Raw genomic sequence first — 19,944 nt, 5'->3', positions numbered from 1 at the left:
CCCTCCTTTGTTAAAGATCAGACAGGGTTTATAAAAGGGTCACTGAGGTTGCTTATCATGATTCAAGTGTGCCAGCAGAGATCTGTTCAAGGGTTAGTGGTCTCTTTGGACATGGAGAAGTCATTTGATTAGCTGTATCTCTTTTATACTCTGGAGCAGTTTGGTCTGAGTGAAGTCATAGAGTTATAGAGATGCACAGCATGGAAACAGACCCTTCGGTCCAACCATCCATGCCGAACAAATATCCCAACCCAATCTAGTCCCACCTGCCAGCACCCGGCCCATATCCCTCCAAACCTTTCCTATTCATATACCCATCCAAATGCCTCTTAAATGTTGCAATTGAACCAGCCTCCACTACAACCTCTGGCAGCTCATTCCATACACGGACCACCCTTTGCGTGAAAAAATTGCCCCTGAGGTCTCTTTTATATCTTTCCCCTCTCACACTAAATCTATGCAGCCTCTAGTTCTGGACTCCCCGACCCCAGGGAAAAGACTTTGTCTATTTATCCTATCAATGCCCCTCATAATTTTGTAAACCTCTATAAGGTCACCCCTCAGCCTCCGATGCTCCAGGTAAAACAGCCCTAGCCTGGCAACATCCTTGTAAATCTTTTCTGAACCCTGTCAAGTTTCACAATATCTTTCTGATAGGAAGGAGACCAGAATTGCACGCAATATTCCAACAGTGGCCTAACCAATGTCCTGTACAGCCGCAACATGACCTCCCAACTCCTGTACTCAATACTCTGACCGATAAAGGAAAGCATACCAAAAGCTATCCTATTTACCTGCGACTCCACTTTCAAGGAGCTATGAACCTGAACTCCAAGGTGTGTTTGTTCATCAACACTCCCAAGGACCTGACCATTAAGTGAATGAGTCCTGCTGAGACTTGCTTTCCCAAAATGCAGCACCTCACATTTATCTTTAAAGGGGAACTGACCTTCCACGTCAGGTATTCCTTTAAGGCCCCTCCCATAGGCATAACCACCAACTTTGAAAAATCGATCTTATAACGTGAGAACCAAATGAATTAATACACCGTATCAAACAGGGCACCGAGAATACCGGATTTGAGAGAAAAATAAGAATATCATCTGCATACAGTTTAATCTTATGCACCTTTGACCCCACCTTTAGGGCAGCTGTATTAGGATCCCAATGAATGGCCTCTGTCAGCGGCTCACTCGCCAATGTGAAAAGCAAAGTTGAAATATGACAGCCTTGCCGACTGTCCCTACCGATGTCAAACGTATCAGACCTGATACCAGTGGTGAGAACCCCTGCCGGAGGATCACTGTAAAGGACCCTTACCCATCTAGTAAGCGGGATAATCAACATGGTTTGTGCGTGGGAAATCATGTCTCACAAACTTGATTGAGTTTCTTGAAGAAGTAACAAAGAAGACTGATGAGGGCAGAGCAGTAGCTGTGATCTATATGGACTTCAGTAAGGCGTTCGACAAGGTTCCCCATGGGAGACTGACTAGCAAGCTTAGATCTCATGAAATACAGGGAGAACTAGCCATTTGGATACAGAACTGGCTCAAAAGGTAGAAGGATCGGTGCTGGGCCCTCTACTTTTTGTCATTTACATAAATGATTTGGATGCGAGCATAAAAGGTACAGTTAGTAAGTTTGCAGATGACACCAAAATTGGAGGTGTAGTGGCCAGTGAAGAGGGTTACCTCAGATTACAGCAGGATCTGGAACAGATGGGCCAATGGCCTGAGAAGTGGCAGATGGCGTTTAATTCAGATAAATGCGAGGTGCTGCATTTTGGGAAAGCAAATCTTAGCAGGACTTATACACCTTAACGGCAAGGTCCTAGGGAGTGTTGCTGAAAAAAGAGACCTTGGAGTGCTGGTTCATAGCTCCTTGAAAGTGGAATCGCAGGTAGATAGGATAGTGAAGAAGGCGTTTGGTATGCTTTCCTTTATTGGTCAGAGTACTGAGTACAGGAGTTGGGAGGTCATGTTGCGGCTGTACAGGACATTGGTTAGGCCACTGTTGGAATATTGCATGCAATTCTGGTCTCCTTCCTATCAGAAAGATATCGTGAAACTTGAAAGGGTTCAGAAAAGATTTACAAGGATGTTGCCAGTGTTGGAGGATTTGAGCTATAGGGAGGCTGAAAAGGCTGGGGCTGTTCTCCCTGGAGCGTCAGAGGCTGAGGAGTGTCCTTCTACAGGTTTATAAAATCATGAGGGGCATGGATAGGATAAATAGACAAAGTCTCTTCCCTAGGATGGGGGGAGTCCAGACTAGAGGCATAGATTTAGGGTGAGAGAAGAAAACAAATGAAAGAGACTCAAGGGGCAACCTTTTCACGCAGAGGGTGGTACATGTATGGAATGAGCTGCCAGAGGTAGTGGTGGAATCTAGTACAATTGCAACATTTAAAAGGAATCTGGATGGGCATACGAATAGAAAGGGTTTGGAAGGATATGGGCCAGGTGCTGGCAGGTGGGACTAGATTGGGTTGGGATATCTGGACAGGTTGGACCGAAGGGTCTGTTTCCATGCTGTACATCTCGGTGACTCCATAAGTGGGCACAGGGAGGTTTTCTTTACTTGGGCTTCTCTGTCACCCTTAGCTTTGATCAGTTATTCAAGGCTAAGTTTGTTCATTTATTTGACAAGATTAAACAAGACCTTCAAAGATGGCAGGGGGAGGGGGGCCTTCCAATATCATGCTTGGGTCGAGTTGCTCGTAGCAAAATGAATGTTCTTACTAGCTTATTGTACCCTTTGCGGATGCTCCCTTTATTCTTTCCGTGGCAAACATTTCAGAAAGTGAATGGCTGGCTTAGTTCTTTTATTTGGCATTATAAGCAGCCCCCTAAGCTTGCGAAACTGCAACTAATCCAGGGACTGGACCTCCCAGACATTAGATGATATCAATTGAGCTTTCTACTATCTTTTGTAAGTAACTGGGCCTGTAGGGAACTCGGTGTTGACATGGTTCAACACTGAGGCCTCCCAAACCAGGTGTCCGCTTATCAACCTATTGTTTTTAGACAAAATGAGGACAGTTGCAGAACATTGCCGTAATCCAATAGTTACTAACACAATGAAAGCATGGAAGCCGATGAGGCAGATGGAGCTTACTATGTCTAAAACATCATTTCTTATAGGGGAGTCTCTTATTTGGGTGATCTGAGGGTGAAACGTTGATGTAATTTGATGAAATAACACTGAAATATGGATTGTCGAGTTGGGACCTCTTCCATTTCTTTCAGAGGAAGAGATTTTATCTGAAAACGAGACCACGCTCTTAAATGAAATAGATCTGATACAGAAAAGAGGGTGCTTCCGGCTAAGTGCGCTCTTTCATTTGTTTGGGTGGGTGGGTGGATGGGGGTGGGCAGGAGAGAGAGAGAGATTCCTCAGGTGACATCAAGCATCTACGCGAGGTCTGGGAGAGAGTTCGGAGCTGAGATCACTTCAGAAATATGGGAGGACATTTGTGAGAAGGCGAGGAGGGTTTCTATATGTAATAGAATCCATGCAATGCAGTTAAAGGTTCTTCATAAGTCTCGTCTGATCCCAGATATTCTTGCGAAATTTAGGCAGGAAACATCTTCAATATGCCTCAAATGTAAAATAAACAGGGGTACCCTCACTCACTGTCTATGGTCCTGCCACAGGCGCCGTGCATATTGGAGCACTGTGGCAGGAGTAATGGAGAGAGTCTTGACAAGCAAAGTCAAGGTGGACCCGATCTCTTTGCTCTTGGGTCTGCCAAATTTAATGGGAAAAAGCTTTTAACATTCTCACTTCTTGTGCAAGGAAGAACATTCTGATGTGCTGGGTGTCTGAGAACACCTTGGGTCTGTCAGGGTAGCATAAGTTAGTTATGGAACACATTCTTATAAAAGGTGGTGCACCAGAAAACTGACAACTTTTACAACACATGGCAGCCCTTTCTGAATTACTTGGAAGCAGATGTGTCCACCATTTTCATTCGGGCTTTTGTCGAGCAATGATGGTTTGGTCTGATAAACCCAAGGCCATGAGAGGAAGAATTTCGAACAAATGTGGGTTCAATAATTGGTGCTCTTTAAAGGTTGAGAGCTCTGGTCTTGTTGCACTGAGTGACATTATTTATTTACTGATTTCTAATAAGTGTAGCTTTGGTTTCCTTTGTAGAATATTGTAGTAGTTGGTTTATTGTTGTTTTTGATGTTATGATGCTATATTTTTATGTTTCTATAACTTTCTAATTTGTAAAGAAAAATTTCAATCCTCTCTTTGCCGGACATTTTTGGCTAGTTCTGAAGTCGAGGCAGTGAGGAATCCAACAGCTGATGGAAAAGGTGAACATCCTGACAATCGACAAGCAACGTCCTGTGACCTTCAGCAAGTTGCCAGGCAGTGACTGAGTCCTAGTGGGGCTACTTCCTCCGGCAAGTAGCGATTATTTTTTTCTCTCTCGATTCGTACAAATTGTTGGTTATTAAAAAAGGAGGAAAAGAGAGGTAAACAAATTGAGAGACTCTGGAAAGAATTCTAGAGCTTAAGACTCAGACAGCTGAAAGTGCAGCAATGGTGTAGCAATTAGATGCTTAAAATCCCAGACTAAACAGGAGAAGACACCTAGAAATTATCATTGGCTGGGAGAGAGGTGAGAGGAATATTTGATACTGCAAGTGGCTCAGGCCTCTGCCAGGTACCAGAGAAAATGAGCTATCCTTTCAAAGTATGAAGACTTATTTGGTAAATCCATATTAACATACATGGCACAGCTCAATTTATTCAATTGGGCAGCTCTACATGTGACAGATTAAGAATGGAACAAAACAGACTTGCAACTTAGCCCTTACATTTCTTCCTTTTGGTCTTCCTGAATTATGGTTTGCCAGCTGCAATCAGAGAATTATAGAAACCCAGAGGTACCATTCAGCCCATTTAGTCTGTAATGACCCTCCAAACAGCATCCCACCCTATCCCCACAACCCTGCATTTACCGTGGCTAATCCACCCAGCCTGCACATCCCTGGAGATTATGAATTGATTTAGCCTGGCCAACTCACCTGACCTACATATTTTTGGACTAGGGGAGGAAACTGGGAGACCTGGAGAAACCCACACAGACATGGGGAGAACATGCAAATTTCATACCAATAGTTTGCTCAAGGCTGGAATCAAAACCTTCTCCTTGGTGCTATGAGGCAGCAGTGCTCACCACTGTGCCATCCTGCCGCCCAAATGGGAAAGGTATCCCTACAAATAATCAGATAGGGAACTTCAAATCTATCAAACCTAAAAGCCAAGACAAAACTGAAGTTCTAGTAAAAAAAACCCTTGTTTGTTGATATTGTCCTTGTTTCTCAAAAATATGACCAGTTCAAAATTCATGGACTATCTGTCTGTTGAATGCATCATATTCTCCCTCACCATCGGCATCATAAAAAAATGCAGTTATGCAGCGGGTTGTTGTGTCTGTACCTTTAATCAAATGTAACAACACATCGCTAAAACTAATTGTCAAATTTTGCTTCCTTAAATCAAGCTATGATACAGAACCTTGAAGACAACCCCAGCATATGGTTTGGAAAGGCAGCCACTCCAACTTTAGCAGACGAACATTTCAGGTCCCGTGACCCTTCCACAGAAAGGACCTGAAACGTTAACTCTGATTTCTCTTCACAGATACTGCCAGACTTGCTGAGCTTTTCCAGTAACTTCCATTTTTGCTTCTGATTGACAGCATCTGTGCTCTTTCAGATTTTATTTAACATGTTCATGGACTTGGGAGGTGAAAGTGTGGACACTACTTTTCAAAGTTTACAGAATCACAAAAAAGTTAATTTGAACTGCAGTTATTCACACAAATATGGTTTTTAGCGCAAAACAAATACCAAGATATTATGGTTTAGCTCAAAAACTAAGCCACAAGAATAAGGCCATCTCTTCTGAAGTGTATTCACAACAGGAGTTATATTTCAGCACACTTATCACCACTATCTCTGTAAAGAAAGCATGATTAAGTTGAAGATAACTAGTGATCTTGCATAATTGTAGGACTTACATGATCCATGTGATCCTGGAGACCTTGGCTGTAGGGTCGGCGACCAATCACCCCCATCTCCTCGGTATCAGGGAATGAAATGTGTCCAATTGTTTCAGCCATTCCATAGCATTTCACCATGGAGTAAGCGACTTTCGTGACTTTTCGTAAATCATCCTGAGCACCTGTGTATTAAAAATTGTATCACTCAATCCAGAACACAGGAATACCCTGATATGTGCAGTGAATTTGGTTTTCAAACAGATTCAGTTTATTTTTGAGGAATAATGAGATTTCTAAAAACAAAAAGAGACTCTCCAAAATTTGAGCAATGGAGGGTCTCCCAAACAAATTAAAAATGAAAATGTTGCTAACATTGTCAGATGTACCACATGCAAGAGTATCTTCTACTATTACCTTTAATTCACTTGTGTTTTCCATTTGTTTAGATCTTATTCAATCCCTAAAACAAAACCAATGGATGAATATTCTTCCAGCTTTCAATGGAACTAAATACCTCCTTGGTCCAGAATATCATTAACATAAGTGACTATAAATTTTTAAAAAGGACAAAAATACTAACTACTTAGTACAAATTACACTTAGGGAGAATACTGGTGCCAGAGAAAGTGAGAAATAATATATCAAGGTTGACAAGAATGAAAATGACAACAAGGTACATTAGGACAAGATTAGCTGACCCCAGACTTAAATATTTAAAATTGAAGATTGTAAGAATAAGGAAGGGTTGGAGGATTTCCGCAGCTTTGAGATCCTGGAGAAGAATAAGTTAGAGTAAAGGACGAATTAATGAAGAGAAAGCAAAGTTAACATTTCTGATCCAGTGACTTTTCTTTAGAACATTCTGAAGAGTCATCGCTGGAAAGAAAACATTCACTTTGCTTGCTCTCCACAGATGCTGCCAGACCTGTTGATTTCTCCCAGCAATTTCTCTTTTTTGTTTCTAATTTCCAGCATCTGCAGTTCTTTGTTTTTTTTGGACTGTAATTAATCTCGATTTCAATGCAATCAGGATATAGGAAGAGAAAAATAATTCTGCTGAAAGAGTGGAAAAAACCTAAGAACACAAAATCCTGGAATCAGAATCAGTAAAAGAGACAAGGGAGGGTGCGATGATAAGATAAAAACTGTGAGCAGAGGGAGAAAATGAGCCTGACCATCGAACAATTAGTTTTTCTTTACTCATAACTTGTCCAAGAATATTAGTAGGGTACTCGACATTAGAAATTACACAGTTTATAATATAGCTTCAATTCTTTCCAAATGTTTCTGTTGGCTAAAACAAGTTAATATATTAACTTCTCTGTAATAAGAGAATAGAGTTGAATAAAAGTAGTCAAGCAAGTGTCTTGGTAACAAAACATCCCTAACACTTATTGGTCAAATGCAGATGAAACTTTACTCAAACCTTCAAAAGAACAAAGAAACCTTTCATCTTCTTCACTGGTCATTTTTCAAAACTGCAACGTCCATTACCTTAGTTCTAATTTCTGTAATTTTGGGCTGTTGAAAGGGAGATAACCAGTTAAGGTGAAGTCAGACTGCAAAGGCTTGCGTTTCTTGGGAGACGCACTATTGTCAGACTTCAGTCCAGCCTGAAATTAACAAAAAGTACTAGAAGTGAAAGAACATGCTGTAACCCACATATACTGCCCCACCTATCTGGTATGAAAGCAGCTCTTTAAAAAAGATAACCAAAATTGTTTTTTTAAGTATACAAAAATATGTATTTAAGTATTTCAATTTATGATTCTACTGAAGACCTTGTGCTCATCTCCCAAGTAGGACAGTCTAAGGAAAATCAAAAGTCTGTCTCCAAGTTACATTTTGGGTATCACCAAAATGGTGCCACTCTCACCTCTGATTAAGAATGTTGTGGGCTGAATTCCCACTATGAACTTCAGCACACAACGTAAACTGACAGTTTAGTGCTATCCTAAAGAGTGCTGTATTGTTGACACTACCAGTTTTCAGGTTAGATGTTAACAGAATTATTATAGAAAAGACGACGGCCTTTCGGCCTATTGTTTACACCAGCTTTTGAAATAAACATCATGACACAGTGCTAGTTTCCAACCCTCCCAGCCTTGCACAATATTCCTATTACAATAATCTATTAGCTTCTACCAGCATTATTTTAATTGAATTGAATTTGTTGTCACATGTGCCGAGGCACAAAAAAAAGCACAGGTACAGGCGAATTTAAAGAGTTTGAGAGTCCATTCAATATTCTAATAAAATTTGAGTAAAAACTGTTTCAAAACCGGCTGGTGCATGTGTTCAGGCTTCTGTACATTCTCCATAATGGTAGAGTTTGTATAAAAGAATTGCCAGGGTGGATTGATCTTCGAGAATGCTGGCTACCTTTTCTTGACAGCGGGTCTGGTAGATGGATTCTATAAATTGGAGGTTGGCCTTTGTGATTGTCCAGGCTAAGTTCACCACTCTGACCAGGCACATAATGGCTCAATGTTGAGAATGTGAAAGCTACTATAGAAGTGCAAGTCTCTAATATTGACTTGACAGATCTCTATCTGAATTATAGTAGAGATATTGCAATAGACCTCACCACTCCTGCATTAGGTGTGAAAATATGGCCAGGGTTCTAGTTCTCAATTATTCAGCTGGAAGTGCACGCAATGAGGCCAAGATCAAACTTGGTTGTCATAACTTTGAAAATAACGGAACTGAACTGACAAGTTCGAGGATTCTCTAAAGGTAAACATGCAGGTTGAGTCCGTGATTAAGAAAGCGAATGCAATGTTGTCTCTTATCACAAGAGGGTTGGAATATAAAAGCAGAGATGTGCTACTGAGACTTAATAAAGCTCTGGTTAGGCCCCATTTGGAGTACTGTGTCCAGTTTTGGTCCCCACACCTCAGGAAGGACATACTGGCACTGGAATGTGACCAGCGGAGATTCACACGGTTGATCCCTGGAATGGCAGGTCTAACATATGAGGAACGGCTGAGGATACTGGGATTGTATTTGTTGGAGTTTAGAAGATTGAGGGGAGACTTAATAAAGACGTACAAGATAATACATGGCTTGGAAAGGGTGGACGCTAGGAAATTGTTTCTGTTAGGCGAGGAGACTAGGACCCGTGGACACAGCCTTAGAGTTAGAGGGGGTCAATTCAGAATAGAAATGCGGAGACATTTCTTCAGCCAGAGAGTGGTGGGCCTGTGGAATTCATTGCCACGGAGTGCAGTGGAGACCGGGACGCTAAATGTCTTCAAGGCCGAGATTGATAGATTCTGCTTGTCTCGAGGAATTAAGGGCTACGGGGAGAATGCTGGTAAGTGGAGTTGAAATGCCCATCAGCCATGATTGAATGATGGAGTGGACTCGATGGGCCGAATGGCCTTACTTCCACTCCTATGTCTTATGGTCTTATCAATAAATGTATAAATATTTATTACATTCCATTAACCTTAAGAAACCCATAAATGGCAATGCAACAGAATGAAGCATCATATCTGCAGTAGAATATTGGTTCTTAAATGAGACATATAGAGTTGTACATTGCAATGTCTAATAGTTTCACAGAGCAGGAAGGAAGGAAAATTCATCCCATCTCCCAGCAACAGGATTAAATGGTTTTATAGAGGGCTGGAAGGTAAGTCTCCCATTATCTCAGCCAGATGTCTGTGCGGGGCAAAAAATAAAGACTGCTTGAAAAGAGATGTACACCTTCCACTGAGGGTCTCCCACCATCTGCCCCTGGTGGAGCAGGACAGGCTGATATTGAATAAAAGCTACACAAAATGTCATCCTTTAGAGCTAAACTGAACAAAACACTGTCCGGCTAATCAGAAAAAAATTTAAAACATTTTTACATTTGGGATTTTTCAAATCATACCTGTTGTGACTTTATTAAAGGTGATAGCTTCTGCAACACGACCTCCGAGGGCCATACACATACGTTCAAAAAGTTGTTCTTTGGTGTAAAGGTGTTGCTCTCGTGGTAGGATCTGTGCAAATCCCAGTGCTGCATTTGTTCGTGGTGCTATCGAGACCTACAAGGTGAAAAAAAGTTTACTTACAAGTTACCTCAGGTGATATCAGAAAATTAAAATTTGGTTCAGAATCCTTGATGTAAGATTAAAAAAAAATCATTAATAATTCCTTAAGGCAAATGCACAATAATTGTGGAAACTTGTATTTTATCATTTCGTAGAATCCGTGCAGTGTGGAAGCAGGCCTTTTGGCCCAGCAAGTCCACACAGACCCTCCAAACAGCATCCCACCTAGACCTATCCCATCCTTGTCACTCTGCATTTCCCAACCTTACCTGCACATTTATGCACACTACGGGCAATTTAGCACCACTATTCCATCTAACCTGCACATCCTTGGACTGTGGGAGGAAACAGAGTACCTGGAGGAAACCCATGCAAATACAGGGAGAATGTGCAAACTCCACACAGACAATACCAGAGGGTGAAATTAAACCCAGGTACCTGGCACTGTGAGGCAGCAATGCTAAGCACTGAGCCACCATGTTTTAAGATACGACAAATGTATTTTCCAAAAGCTTCATGGCTCTATTAAGCAGATAGTAGATTACTAGCTGCAAACAATACAATCCAGCTCCTTCCGGGCATAATTTCTGGTCTACATAAGAATCAGCACCTCTGAACTAAAGAGGGAAATGGCATCAAAATTCCTGCTCTTTAAGAATATTTGGTTGCTTTTCTGAGGAAGTGCAGATTAACATTGGGTGATCATAGGATTGGACTTGCTGCAATTGAAACATGGAAACATAGAAAACAGGAGGATTAGGCCATTCGGCTCTTTTGAGCCTGCTCTGCCATTCAAAATGTTCACAGCTGATCACCTCAGTACCCTGATCCCACATTTTTCCTATATCCTTTGATCACATTAGACTTAAGAACTATACCAAAGTCCTCCCTGAAAACATTCAATATTTTGGCCTCCACCATTTTGTGTAGCAGAGAATTCCAGACTCAATATTCTCTGGGTGAAGAAATTTCTTATTGCATACCTAAATGGCCTACCTCGTATCCATAGTCTGTGACTCTTGGTTCTGGATTCACCAGTCATCCATCAACTAATCGTGTTAGAACTTATTGGTTTCTATGAGATTCACTCATTCCTTTACACTCTAGTGAATATAGTTTTAACTAATCCAGTCACTCTTCACACACCAGTCCTGCGATTCCAGGAACCAGGTGGCAAACCTTTGTTGAATTTCTGCCACAGGCAAAATATTCTTCATCAGACAAGGAGACTAAAACAGAATTCAAATAACTCACCAGAGTTCTGCTAACATGAACTGGACACTTAAAACAATATTAAAATTTTTGAACCAAGGCAAATTCTTCTCTTGCCTGCCTTCTATAGGTATGTCAGGAATAAAAGGATGACTAGGGTAGGTATCGGTCCAGTCAAGGATAGTAGTGGGAAGTTGTGTGTGGAGGTGGAGGAGATTGGAGAGACACTAAATCAATACTTTTTGTCAGTATTCACTCAGGAACAGGACACTATTGCTGATGTGAATATTGAGTCACAAGTGATTAGAATGGATGGCCTTGAGGTATGTAGGGAAGAGGTCTGGGGAATACTGGAAAGGATGAAAATAGATAAGTCCCCTGGGCCTGATGGCATTTATCCTAGGATCCTCTGGGAAGCTAGGGAGGAGAAAGCAGAGCCATTGGCCTTGATTTTTATGTCGTCATTGTCTACGGGAATAGTGCCAGAAGACTGGAGGATAGCGAATGTGGTCCCCTTGTTCAAGAAGGGGAGTAGGGATAGCCCGAGTAACTATAGGCCAGTGAGTCTCACTTCTGTTGTGGGCAAAGTCTTAGAGAGAATTGTAAGGGATAGGATTTATGAACATCTGGATAGGAATAATGTGATCAAGGATAGTCAGCATGGTTTGTGAAGGGCAGGTCGTGCCTCACAAACCTTATTGAGTTCTTTGAGAAGGTGACTAAGGAGGTGGACGAAGGTAAAGCAGTAGATGTGGTGTATATGGATTTTAGCAAGGCGTTCGATAAGGTACCCCATGGTAGGCTAATGCAAAAACTACGGAGGTATGGCATTGAGGGTGCATTAGAGGTTTGGATCAGGAATTGGCTGGCTGGAAGGAGACAGAGGGTAGTAGTTCATGGAATAGGTTCATCTTGGAGTGCAGTTACTAGCGGTGTTCCACAAGGGTCTGTTTTGGGACCATTGCTGTTTGTCATCTTTATAAATGATCTAGAGGAGGGGCTTGAAAGCTGGGTTAGCAAGTTTGCGGATGACACGAAAGTCGGTGGAGTTGTGGACAGCGAAGAAGGATGTGGCAGGTTACTGCGGGATATAGATAAGTTGCAGAGCTGGGCAGAAAGGTGGCAAATGGAGTTCAATGTAGCTAAGTGTGAAGTCATTCACTTTGGTAGGAGTAACAAGAAGATGGATTACTGGGCTAATGGTAGGCGACTTGGTAGTGTGGATGAGCAGAGGGATCTTGGTGTCCATGTACACAGATCTCTGAAAGTTGCCACCCAGGTAAATAGTGCTGTGAAGAAGGCATATGGTGTACTGGGCTTTATTGGTAGAGGAATTGAGTTCCAGAGTCCTGAGGTCATGTTGCAGTTGTATAAGACTCTGGTGCGGCCTCATCTGGAGTATTGTGTACAGTTTTGGTCGCCATACTATAGGAAGGATGTGGAGGCATTGGAACGAGTGCAGAGGAGGTTTACCAGGATGTTGCCTGGCATGGTAGGAAGATCGTATGAGGAAAGGCTGAGGCACTTGGGGCTGTTCTCATTGGAGAAAAGGTGGTTCAGGGGAGATTTGATAGAGGTGTACAAGATGATTAGGGGTTTAGATAGGGTGGACACTGAGAACCTTTTTCAGTTAATGGAGTCAGCTGTTACTAGGGGATACAGCTTTAAATTAAGGGGTGGTAGGTATAGGACAGATGTTAGGGGTGGATTCTTTACTCAGCGGGTTGTGAGTTCATGGAATGCCCTGCCAGTAGCAGTGGTGAAACTCTCCCTCTTTATGGTCATTTAAGCGAGCATTGGATAAGCATATGGAGGTTATTGGGCTAGTGTAGGTTAGGTAGACTTTGGTCAGCGCTACATCGAGGGCCGAAGGTCCTGTACTGTGCTGTATTTTTCTATGTTCTATGTTCTATGTATTTGCCTCTTCAGCTTGTAAAGTCTTGTTTAGCATTCACTACATTTAAAATCTTTCAATTTTACATTCTTGTTTGACTTAGTTTTTATAATTAAAGGAAACTATTTTTTCATAGTTGACCACTATGAAGATTAATGTCCAACTGCCTTCTTGATGGTGGAAGCTGAGCACACACTCAGATTTGTCACTGTTCACAAACTGCTTTGAGTTACCTCCAACTAATAAATTGGTATCAGAGCAAATTTTAACACAATTGATACTGAAACATTACAAGATGGAGTCAAATGAGTGATTCAGATTGAAACATAAAATAAGTTTAAGCTCTATTATTTGTGAGCACCATAAGTCACTGCAGATTCCAACCAACTCTACTTGTGTAGAAATGAGCATAATGATGGATCATAATTATAAAAAAAAACTAGACCTTTAAGACAGCTTCTGTGTGCTCAAGAAGCCAACCCACAAGAACATGCCCAGACTCATGATAAGCTACAATTCTCTGTTCTTCCTTCGAGAGAATTTTACTCTTCTTTGCTGTGCCTGTGGAAAAAATGAAAACCATGAACAAAACAAATAAAAAATTATTCAACAAGCAAATATTGTCTGGAGGTTGAACAATATTGACCTTTTGGGAATTTATTTAACAATCAAAGTAGGAATTTTGGATACTACTTTGAGAACTGCACTTGAATTGAAGCAAATCCTTCTCTTTCCTGCCTTATGTATTTAGCTTTTTAGGAACACTTGAATTTTGAGAACATGAATCATGGACCAATCATACATCACAAACCATCTATTCAGCCAATTGTCCTGTACAGACACCATTATGCAGCTGTCCAGTTAACTGCATTTGCCTTTTCCATTCAAAGGCAGCAATTATAACACTTTGAATTCAAACAAGGCAATTACAAAGGCATAAAAACAGAATTAGCAAAAGTGATCTGGCAATTTAGGTTAAGGGATACATCAATAGAGATGCTGTAGCTAATATTTAAGGGACTACTCTACACAGTGCAGAATAGATATGATATAATAAATAACAAAAAATCTAAGGGATGGACCCACCATCCATGGTTAATTAAAGTCAAAGGCAGCATCAAACTCAAAGAAAATATATCCAATTGTGCTAAACATAGGTGGCACGTCAGAAGGTTGGGACAGAATACATTTTAAAAAATCAAATAAAGCTATCTCCTAAATTAATCTAGTCCCATTTGCCAGCTCTTGGCCCATATCCCTCTAAGCCCCTCCCCTATTCATATACCCATCCAGAGGCCTTTTAAATGTTGTTATTGGACCAGCCTCCACCACTTTCTCATGCAGTTCGCTCCATACACGCACTGCCCCCTGCATGAAAGAGTTGCCCATTAGGTCTCTTTAAATCTTTCCCCATTTCCCCAAAACCTATACCCTCTGGCTTGGACAAATTGGACCAAAGGGTCTGTTTCCGTACTGTACGTCTCCATGACTGTAATTACTAAAATATTAATGAGGGGAAAATTAGAATGCAAGTGAAAGTAAGCAAAATATACATACACAGATAGGAAAAGTTTCTTCAGATATTAAAAAAAAAGTCAAGGGAGACCGTAATGGAGTATAGGAAGTGCAGGGCTCAAGAAAGAATTTAGGAGAGCAATGAAGAGGCGTGAACAAAAAACAATGACAGGTAAGACTAGGGAGAATTCCAAGTATGTCAAAGGGAAGAAGATAACCAGGAAAGGGTAGGGCTTATTAGTTACAAAGGAGACAAACTGTTTGACAATAATAGAGTGTCAAATGAGTACTTCATATGTCTTCACTCTAGAGGAGGAACAGTTACATAATTCAGAAGAAGGGACTTTGAGATTCTTGAGCAGTTTGATTTAGGAAGTGAGGTGATATTGGAGGTTTTTGCAGGCTTAAAAAGTAAACAAATCTGCAGATCCAGATGAGTTATCTCCCACTGAAGCCTGGGATAAGAGGGAGGAAATTACTACTTTAATTCTTTTCTGACCACTGGGGAGGTGCCAGAAGACTGGAGGACAGTTAATGTGGATCCACTTTTTAAGAAGAATGGTCATACAGTCAGAGGTATACAGCACGGAAACAGGCCCTTTAGCCCAACTCATTCATGCTGACCAGGGTTCCTAAACTGAACTATTCCCATTTGCCTGCGTTTGGTCCACATCCCTCTCAACCTTTCCCATTCATGTATGTTAAATTGGACTCATTTCTACCATTTCCTCTAGCAACTTATTCCATATATGCACCACCCTCTTGTGAAAGAGTAGCTCAAGTCCCTTTTAGATCTTTCCCCTCTCACCCTAAATCTATGTCTTTGCGTTTTGGACTCACCTAACCTGTGGAAAAGATCTTGGCCATTCACCATATTTATGCCCCTCATAACATAATAAAGTGTTGGGATAAACCAAGGAATGACAGACCAGCGAGTTTCATATTAACAATAGGGAAACTATAGGATAAAATTTTGTAAGAGAGAACTAATCTCCACTTGGAGAAGCAAGGATGGATCAGAGATAATTAGCATGGCTTTGTCAGAAGAACATACGCCCAATAATTTTGACTGAATTTTTCAATAAGGTTACCACGTGGGTAGATGAAGATACTGCAGTTAATGTAGTTTATATGAATTTGAGCAAAGCCTTTCACAAGGTCCCACATGGAGAGTCATAAAAAGGTAACAGAACAAAAGATCCAGTGTAACTTGACAAGTGGATCACAATTGGCTCAGTGATGGGAGATAGGGCGATGGTAAAAGGCTGTTAGTGTTACAGGAGGCTGGTGGCTCGTGGCATATCACAGGGACCAGCATTGGGTCCCTTATTGTTTGTGATATATGTAAACAATTAAAAAAAAACAGGGGGGGGGGTGAAAGAATGTTGAGCAAATTTGCCAAGTGGTTGACAGTAAGGAAGGGGGTCTTAGTTTACAAGAAGATATAAATGGACTGGGCAGGTGCACTGATCAGTGGCAAATGGAATTTTACACTGATAAGTATGAGGCGATGTGCTTTGGAAGTAGTAACACAACAAAGATACACACAAACGAATGGAAGGATATGAGGAAATTCAGAGGAACAGAAAGATCTTGGATTGCTTGCCCACAAATCTCTGAAGGTGGCAGGGCAGGTTAATAGTTTAGAATACAAGACATTTGCCCTTTATCAGTTTTGGCATAGATAATAACATCAAGGAAGTAATGTTAAGCTGTATGGAAACTTGGTTAGGCCACAGCTGGAGTACAATGTGCAGTTCTGGTCACCACTCCATAGGAAGATGTGATTGACTGGAGAGAATGTAGAGGAGATTCGCCAGGTTGTTGCCCGGCATGGATCAGTTTAGCTCCAAAGAGAGTCTGGATAAACTTGAGTTTTCTTTAGAGTCAAGGCAGCGGACAGAGATCCTAATTTGGTTATAAGATTATAAGTAGCATGAACAGGATGGATAGAAAGCATCTGTTTCCTTTTGTTGGAAGGTCAATAACAAGAGGACATAATTTTAAGGTGAAAGGCAGGAGGTTTTGAGAGGACTGGAGGAAATGGTTTTTCACCCAGAGGAAGATGGGAATTTGGAATTCACAATTCACTTCCTGGGAGGGTAATTGAGGCAATAAACCTCATAACCTTTAAAAAGTCCTTGAACAATCACTTGAAATGTTATAACATTTAAAGTTAGGGGCCAAACACTGGAAAGTGGGACTAGTGGAGAATTTGAGTAGCTTTTGTTGGTGCAGACTCAATGGGCTGACAGGCCTCTTCTGCACTGTATGATTCCAGCCAGTGAATCTCTCATCCATAATAAATAAAATGATAAACTATTAGCTTCACAGAACAAGTAAAAATTCAAAACAGATATACCTGCTATGACCTTCTCTACTGCATATTCAAAACTGAATGTGTCAACAGATTTCTCCCCTTCTCTGGCTGCATGTAATGCTGCTTCATTGCAGATATTGGCAATATCAGCTCCTAGGATGGAAGTAAATTAATCATAAGCTAAAGATTTTGAAGGGAGGCATATTCTTTTGAACAGCATATTAGGACATTACATTAGCGTTTTGAACTGATAATAAATAATGGGTTACAAAAGACAACAGAACAGAATAGCAGACAAAATACATGACTTTACGACGCACTCAACGCATTTTATGTTGGTTTAGAACACAAGGTCAGTGAAAAGATGTCACCTGCCCTAGCCTCCGATGCACCTGTCCCTCAGTCATCACTGCAGATGTCAGATTAGCCGTTTTGAGAGAGAACCCATGGAAAGCAACTGAGCCAGATACAGTCCCCAGCCATGCACTCAGATCCATGCACAGCAGCTGGCAGGAGTATTCATTGCCAATTTTCACAACTCCATAAGTTCCACCTGCTTCAAGAAGGCCACCATCATTCTGGTGCCAAAGAAGACTCATGCAGTATGCCTCAATGACTACCGACTGATGGCTCAACTGCCATAATTATGAAGTGCTTCAACAAGGTTAGTCATGGCTCACATCAACTCTAGCCTACTATCCCAACTGATCCACGGCAGATGCCATCTCCCTGGTATACACTCATCCCTGGAACATCTGGATAACAACGTTACTTATGTCAAATTCCAACTTATTGTCAACAGCTCCACCTTCAACACCATAATTCCAACCAAACTCATCTCCAAACTTCAAAACCTAAATCTTTGCTACATCCTCTGCAAACATGTCAACTGTGTTTTTGTAAATTCATTCATTAGATGAAATTGTTGCTGGCCAGGCAGCATTTGTTGCTCATCCTAATTGCCCAGAGGGCAGTTAAGAGTCAACCACATTGCTGTGGTTCTGGAGTCACTTGTAGGCCAGCCCAGAAAAGGATGGCAGTTTCCTTCCCTAGAAGACATCAGTGAACTACTTGGGCTTTCCAACAAACAACAATGGATTCACAGACAACATTAGACTCTTAATTTCAAATTTTATTGAATCCAAATTCCATTATCTGCTGTGGCAGAATTTGAAACCATGACCCCAGAATATTAGCTAGGTCTCTGGATTAATAGTGCAGCAATAATACCACAAGGCCATTGCCTCTCCTCTTGACCCACAGACTGCAATCAATCAGTGAGAATAGGTAACAACACTCCTCCACAGTAACCCTCAACACTGGCGCTCTGCAAAGCTGCAGACTCAGCCCCTGAATATACTCCATGTACATTTATGACAGTGTGGCCAAATTTCATCTTAACATTACCTACAAGTTTGCTGACAACACCACTGTTGTAGGCCGGATCTCAAATAATGCTGAGACAAAATACAGGAAACTGGTAGAGTGCTTGATGGCATGGTGTAAAGCTAACAATCTCTCCCTCAATGTCAGCAAAATGAAAGAACTAGTCATTGACTTCAGAAAGCAAGGTGGAGGGCACACTCCTATCCACAACAATGGCGTTGAGATAGAGATAGTCGAAAGCGTCAAGTTCCTAGCCGTGATGACCACTAAAAACCTGGTCTGGTTCATCCATGTTGCCACTCTGGTCCAGAAAACATAACACCTCTACTTTCTCAGGAGGCTAAGGAGTTTGGCATGTCGATAAAGACACTCACCAATTTTTATCGATGCACCATTGGAACCATTCTATCTGGATGCATCACAGCTTGGCAAGGATATTACTCTGCTGCCGACCATAAGAAACTACAGAGTTGTGAACACAACCCAATCCATCACACACAAACCAGCCTTCCATCCATTGAGTTCAGGGAGGCAGCCAATGTAATCAAAGATTCCTCCCACCCTAGTTATAATCTCTTTGAACCTCTTCGGTCAGGCTGAAGATACAAAAGCTTACAAATACGTACTAACAGTTTCAAGAACAACTTCTTCCCTGCTGTTATCTCTAATTTTAAATTTCTTACTGATCCTGCTCTTTGTGCACCTTCTCTGCAGCCATAACACTGTTTTCCTCGTTCTGTCCTATTATTTGATGATCTGCCTGTACTGCACGCAAAACAAAACTTTTCACTGTGTCTAGGTACGTGACAATAATAAATCAAATCAAATCAAATCTTGATTTACATCCCCAAATTTCAAATGAAATATACAAGTACAAAAAATTTACACTAACAAGTGCAAAAGCTTCCATGCAACAGCGTACACGCTCAGTTCATAAAAATGGTACAACAGAATCCTGAAATACATTTCTAAATGTTGATTTCTTACCACTGAATCCTGGAGCAAGTTCAGCCAATCGTTGTGAATAAAAACTGGCTGGGCGAGTTAGCTTCAGATTCTTCAAATGTTGCTCAAATATTTCCTTTCTTTCCTACAAATAAGAAACAAGAAATATACCACTCCAACAAAGATAATAATAGGTATGAAGTTACTTGATATTCAACTTTTTAGTCATGTCCTGCAAGTTCCTAACTAGCTTCAACTTTCTCTATTTGTCTTACTAAAGATTAGCAAGATACCCAACAAGGTATTCCATCTAACACACAGAGCCAGTAGTCCAGAATACGACTAACAAGTATGCCTCAATATAGACCAATTCTAACCGATCGGCTTTCACACTGTAAGACTCATTATTGTTCCAAAATTTATAACTTTTCTTCCAAGTTGTTGGGCATTGCGTCAAACATCTTTTGAAAGTCCATGTAGATATCAACAGATTACCCTCACCTGCCCACTTTTCTCTTCAAAAGAACTCAAACAAGTTAGTTAAATATGATTTTCCTACAAGTAATATACGAGATATCCTGGAATAGCCATCAAAAGCAAAGAGGTTG

General features: G+C 41.1%; 1 protein-coding gene across 2 annotated transcripts in view; it reads right to left on the bottom strand.

The window, feature by feature from the left end:
* spg7 (SPG7 matrix AAA peptidase subunit, paraplegin) overlaps positions 1-19,944 on the bottom strand; it is a 66,875-nt gene that overhangs the window by 10,562 nt on the left and 36,369 nt on the right. For both annotated transcript variants that reach the window (XM_060838044.1, XM_060838043.1), the window contains exons 11-15: positions 19,379-19,481; positions 17,048-17,158; positions 13,616-13,731; positions 9,902-10,058; positions 6,040-6,203 (exon numbers count right to left, since the gene is read on the bottom strand). In XM_060838044.1, the coding sequence (XP_060694027.1) occupies positions 6,040-6,203; positions 9,902-10,058; positions 13,616-13,731; positions 17,048-17,158; positions 19,379-19,481 (651 nt within the window). The remainder of the gene's footprint in view (positions 1-6,039; positions 6,204-9,901; positions 10,059-13,615; positions 13,732-17,047; positions 17,159-19,378; positions 19,482-19,944) is intronic.

This window comes from Hemiscyllium ocellatum, chromosome 17 (genome assembly GCF_020745735.1).
Source record: "Hemiscyllium ocellatum isolate sHemOce1 chromosome 17, sHemOce1.pat.X.cur, whole genome shotgun sequence".
In the NCBI taxonomy this organism is placed as follows: Eukaryota; Metazoa; Chordata; class Chondrichthyes; order Orectolobiformes; family Hemiscylliidae; genus Hemiscyllium; species Hemiscyllium ocellatum.
The sequence above is the reverse complement of the archived record's forward strand: the minus strand, read 5'-3'. Positions and strand labels throughout refer to the sequence as shown.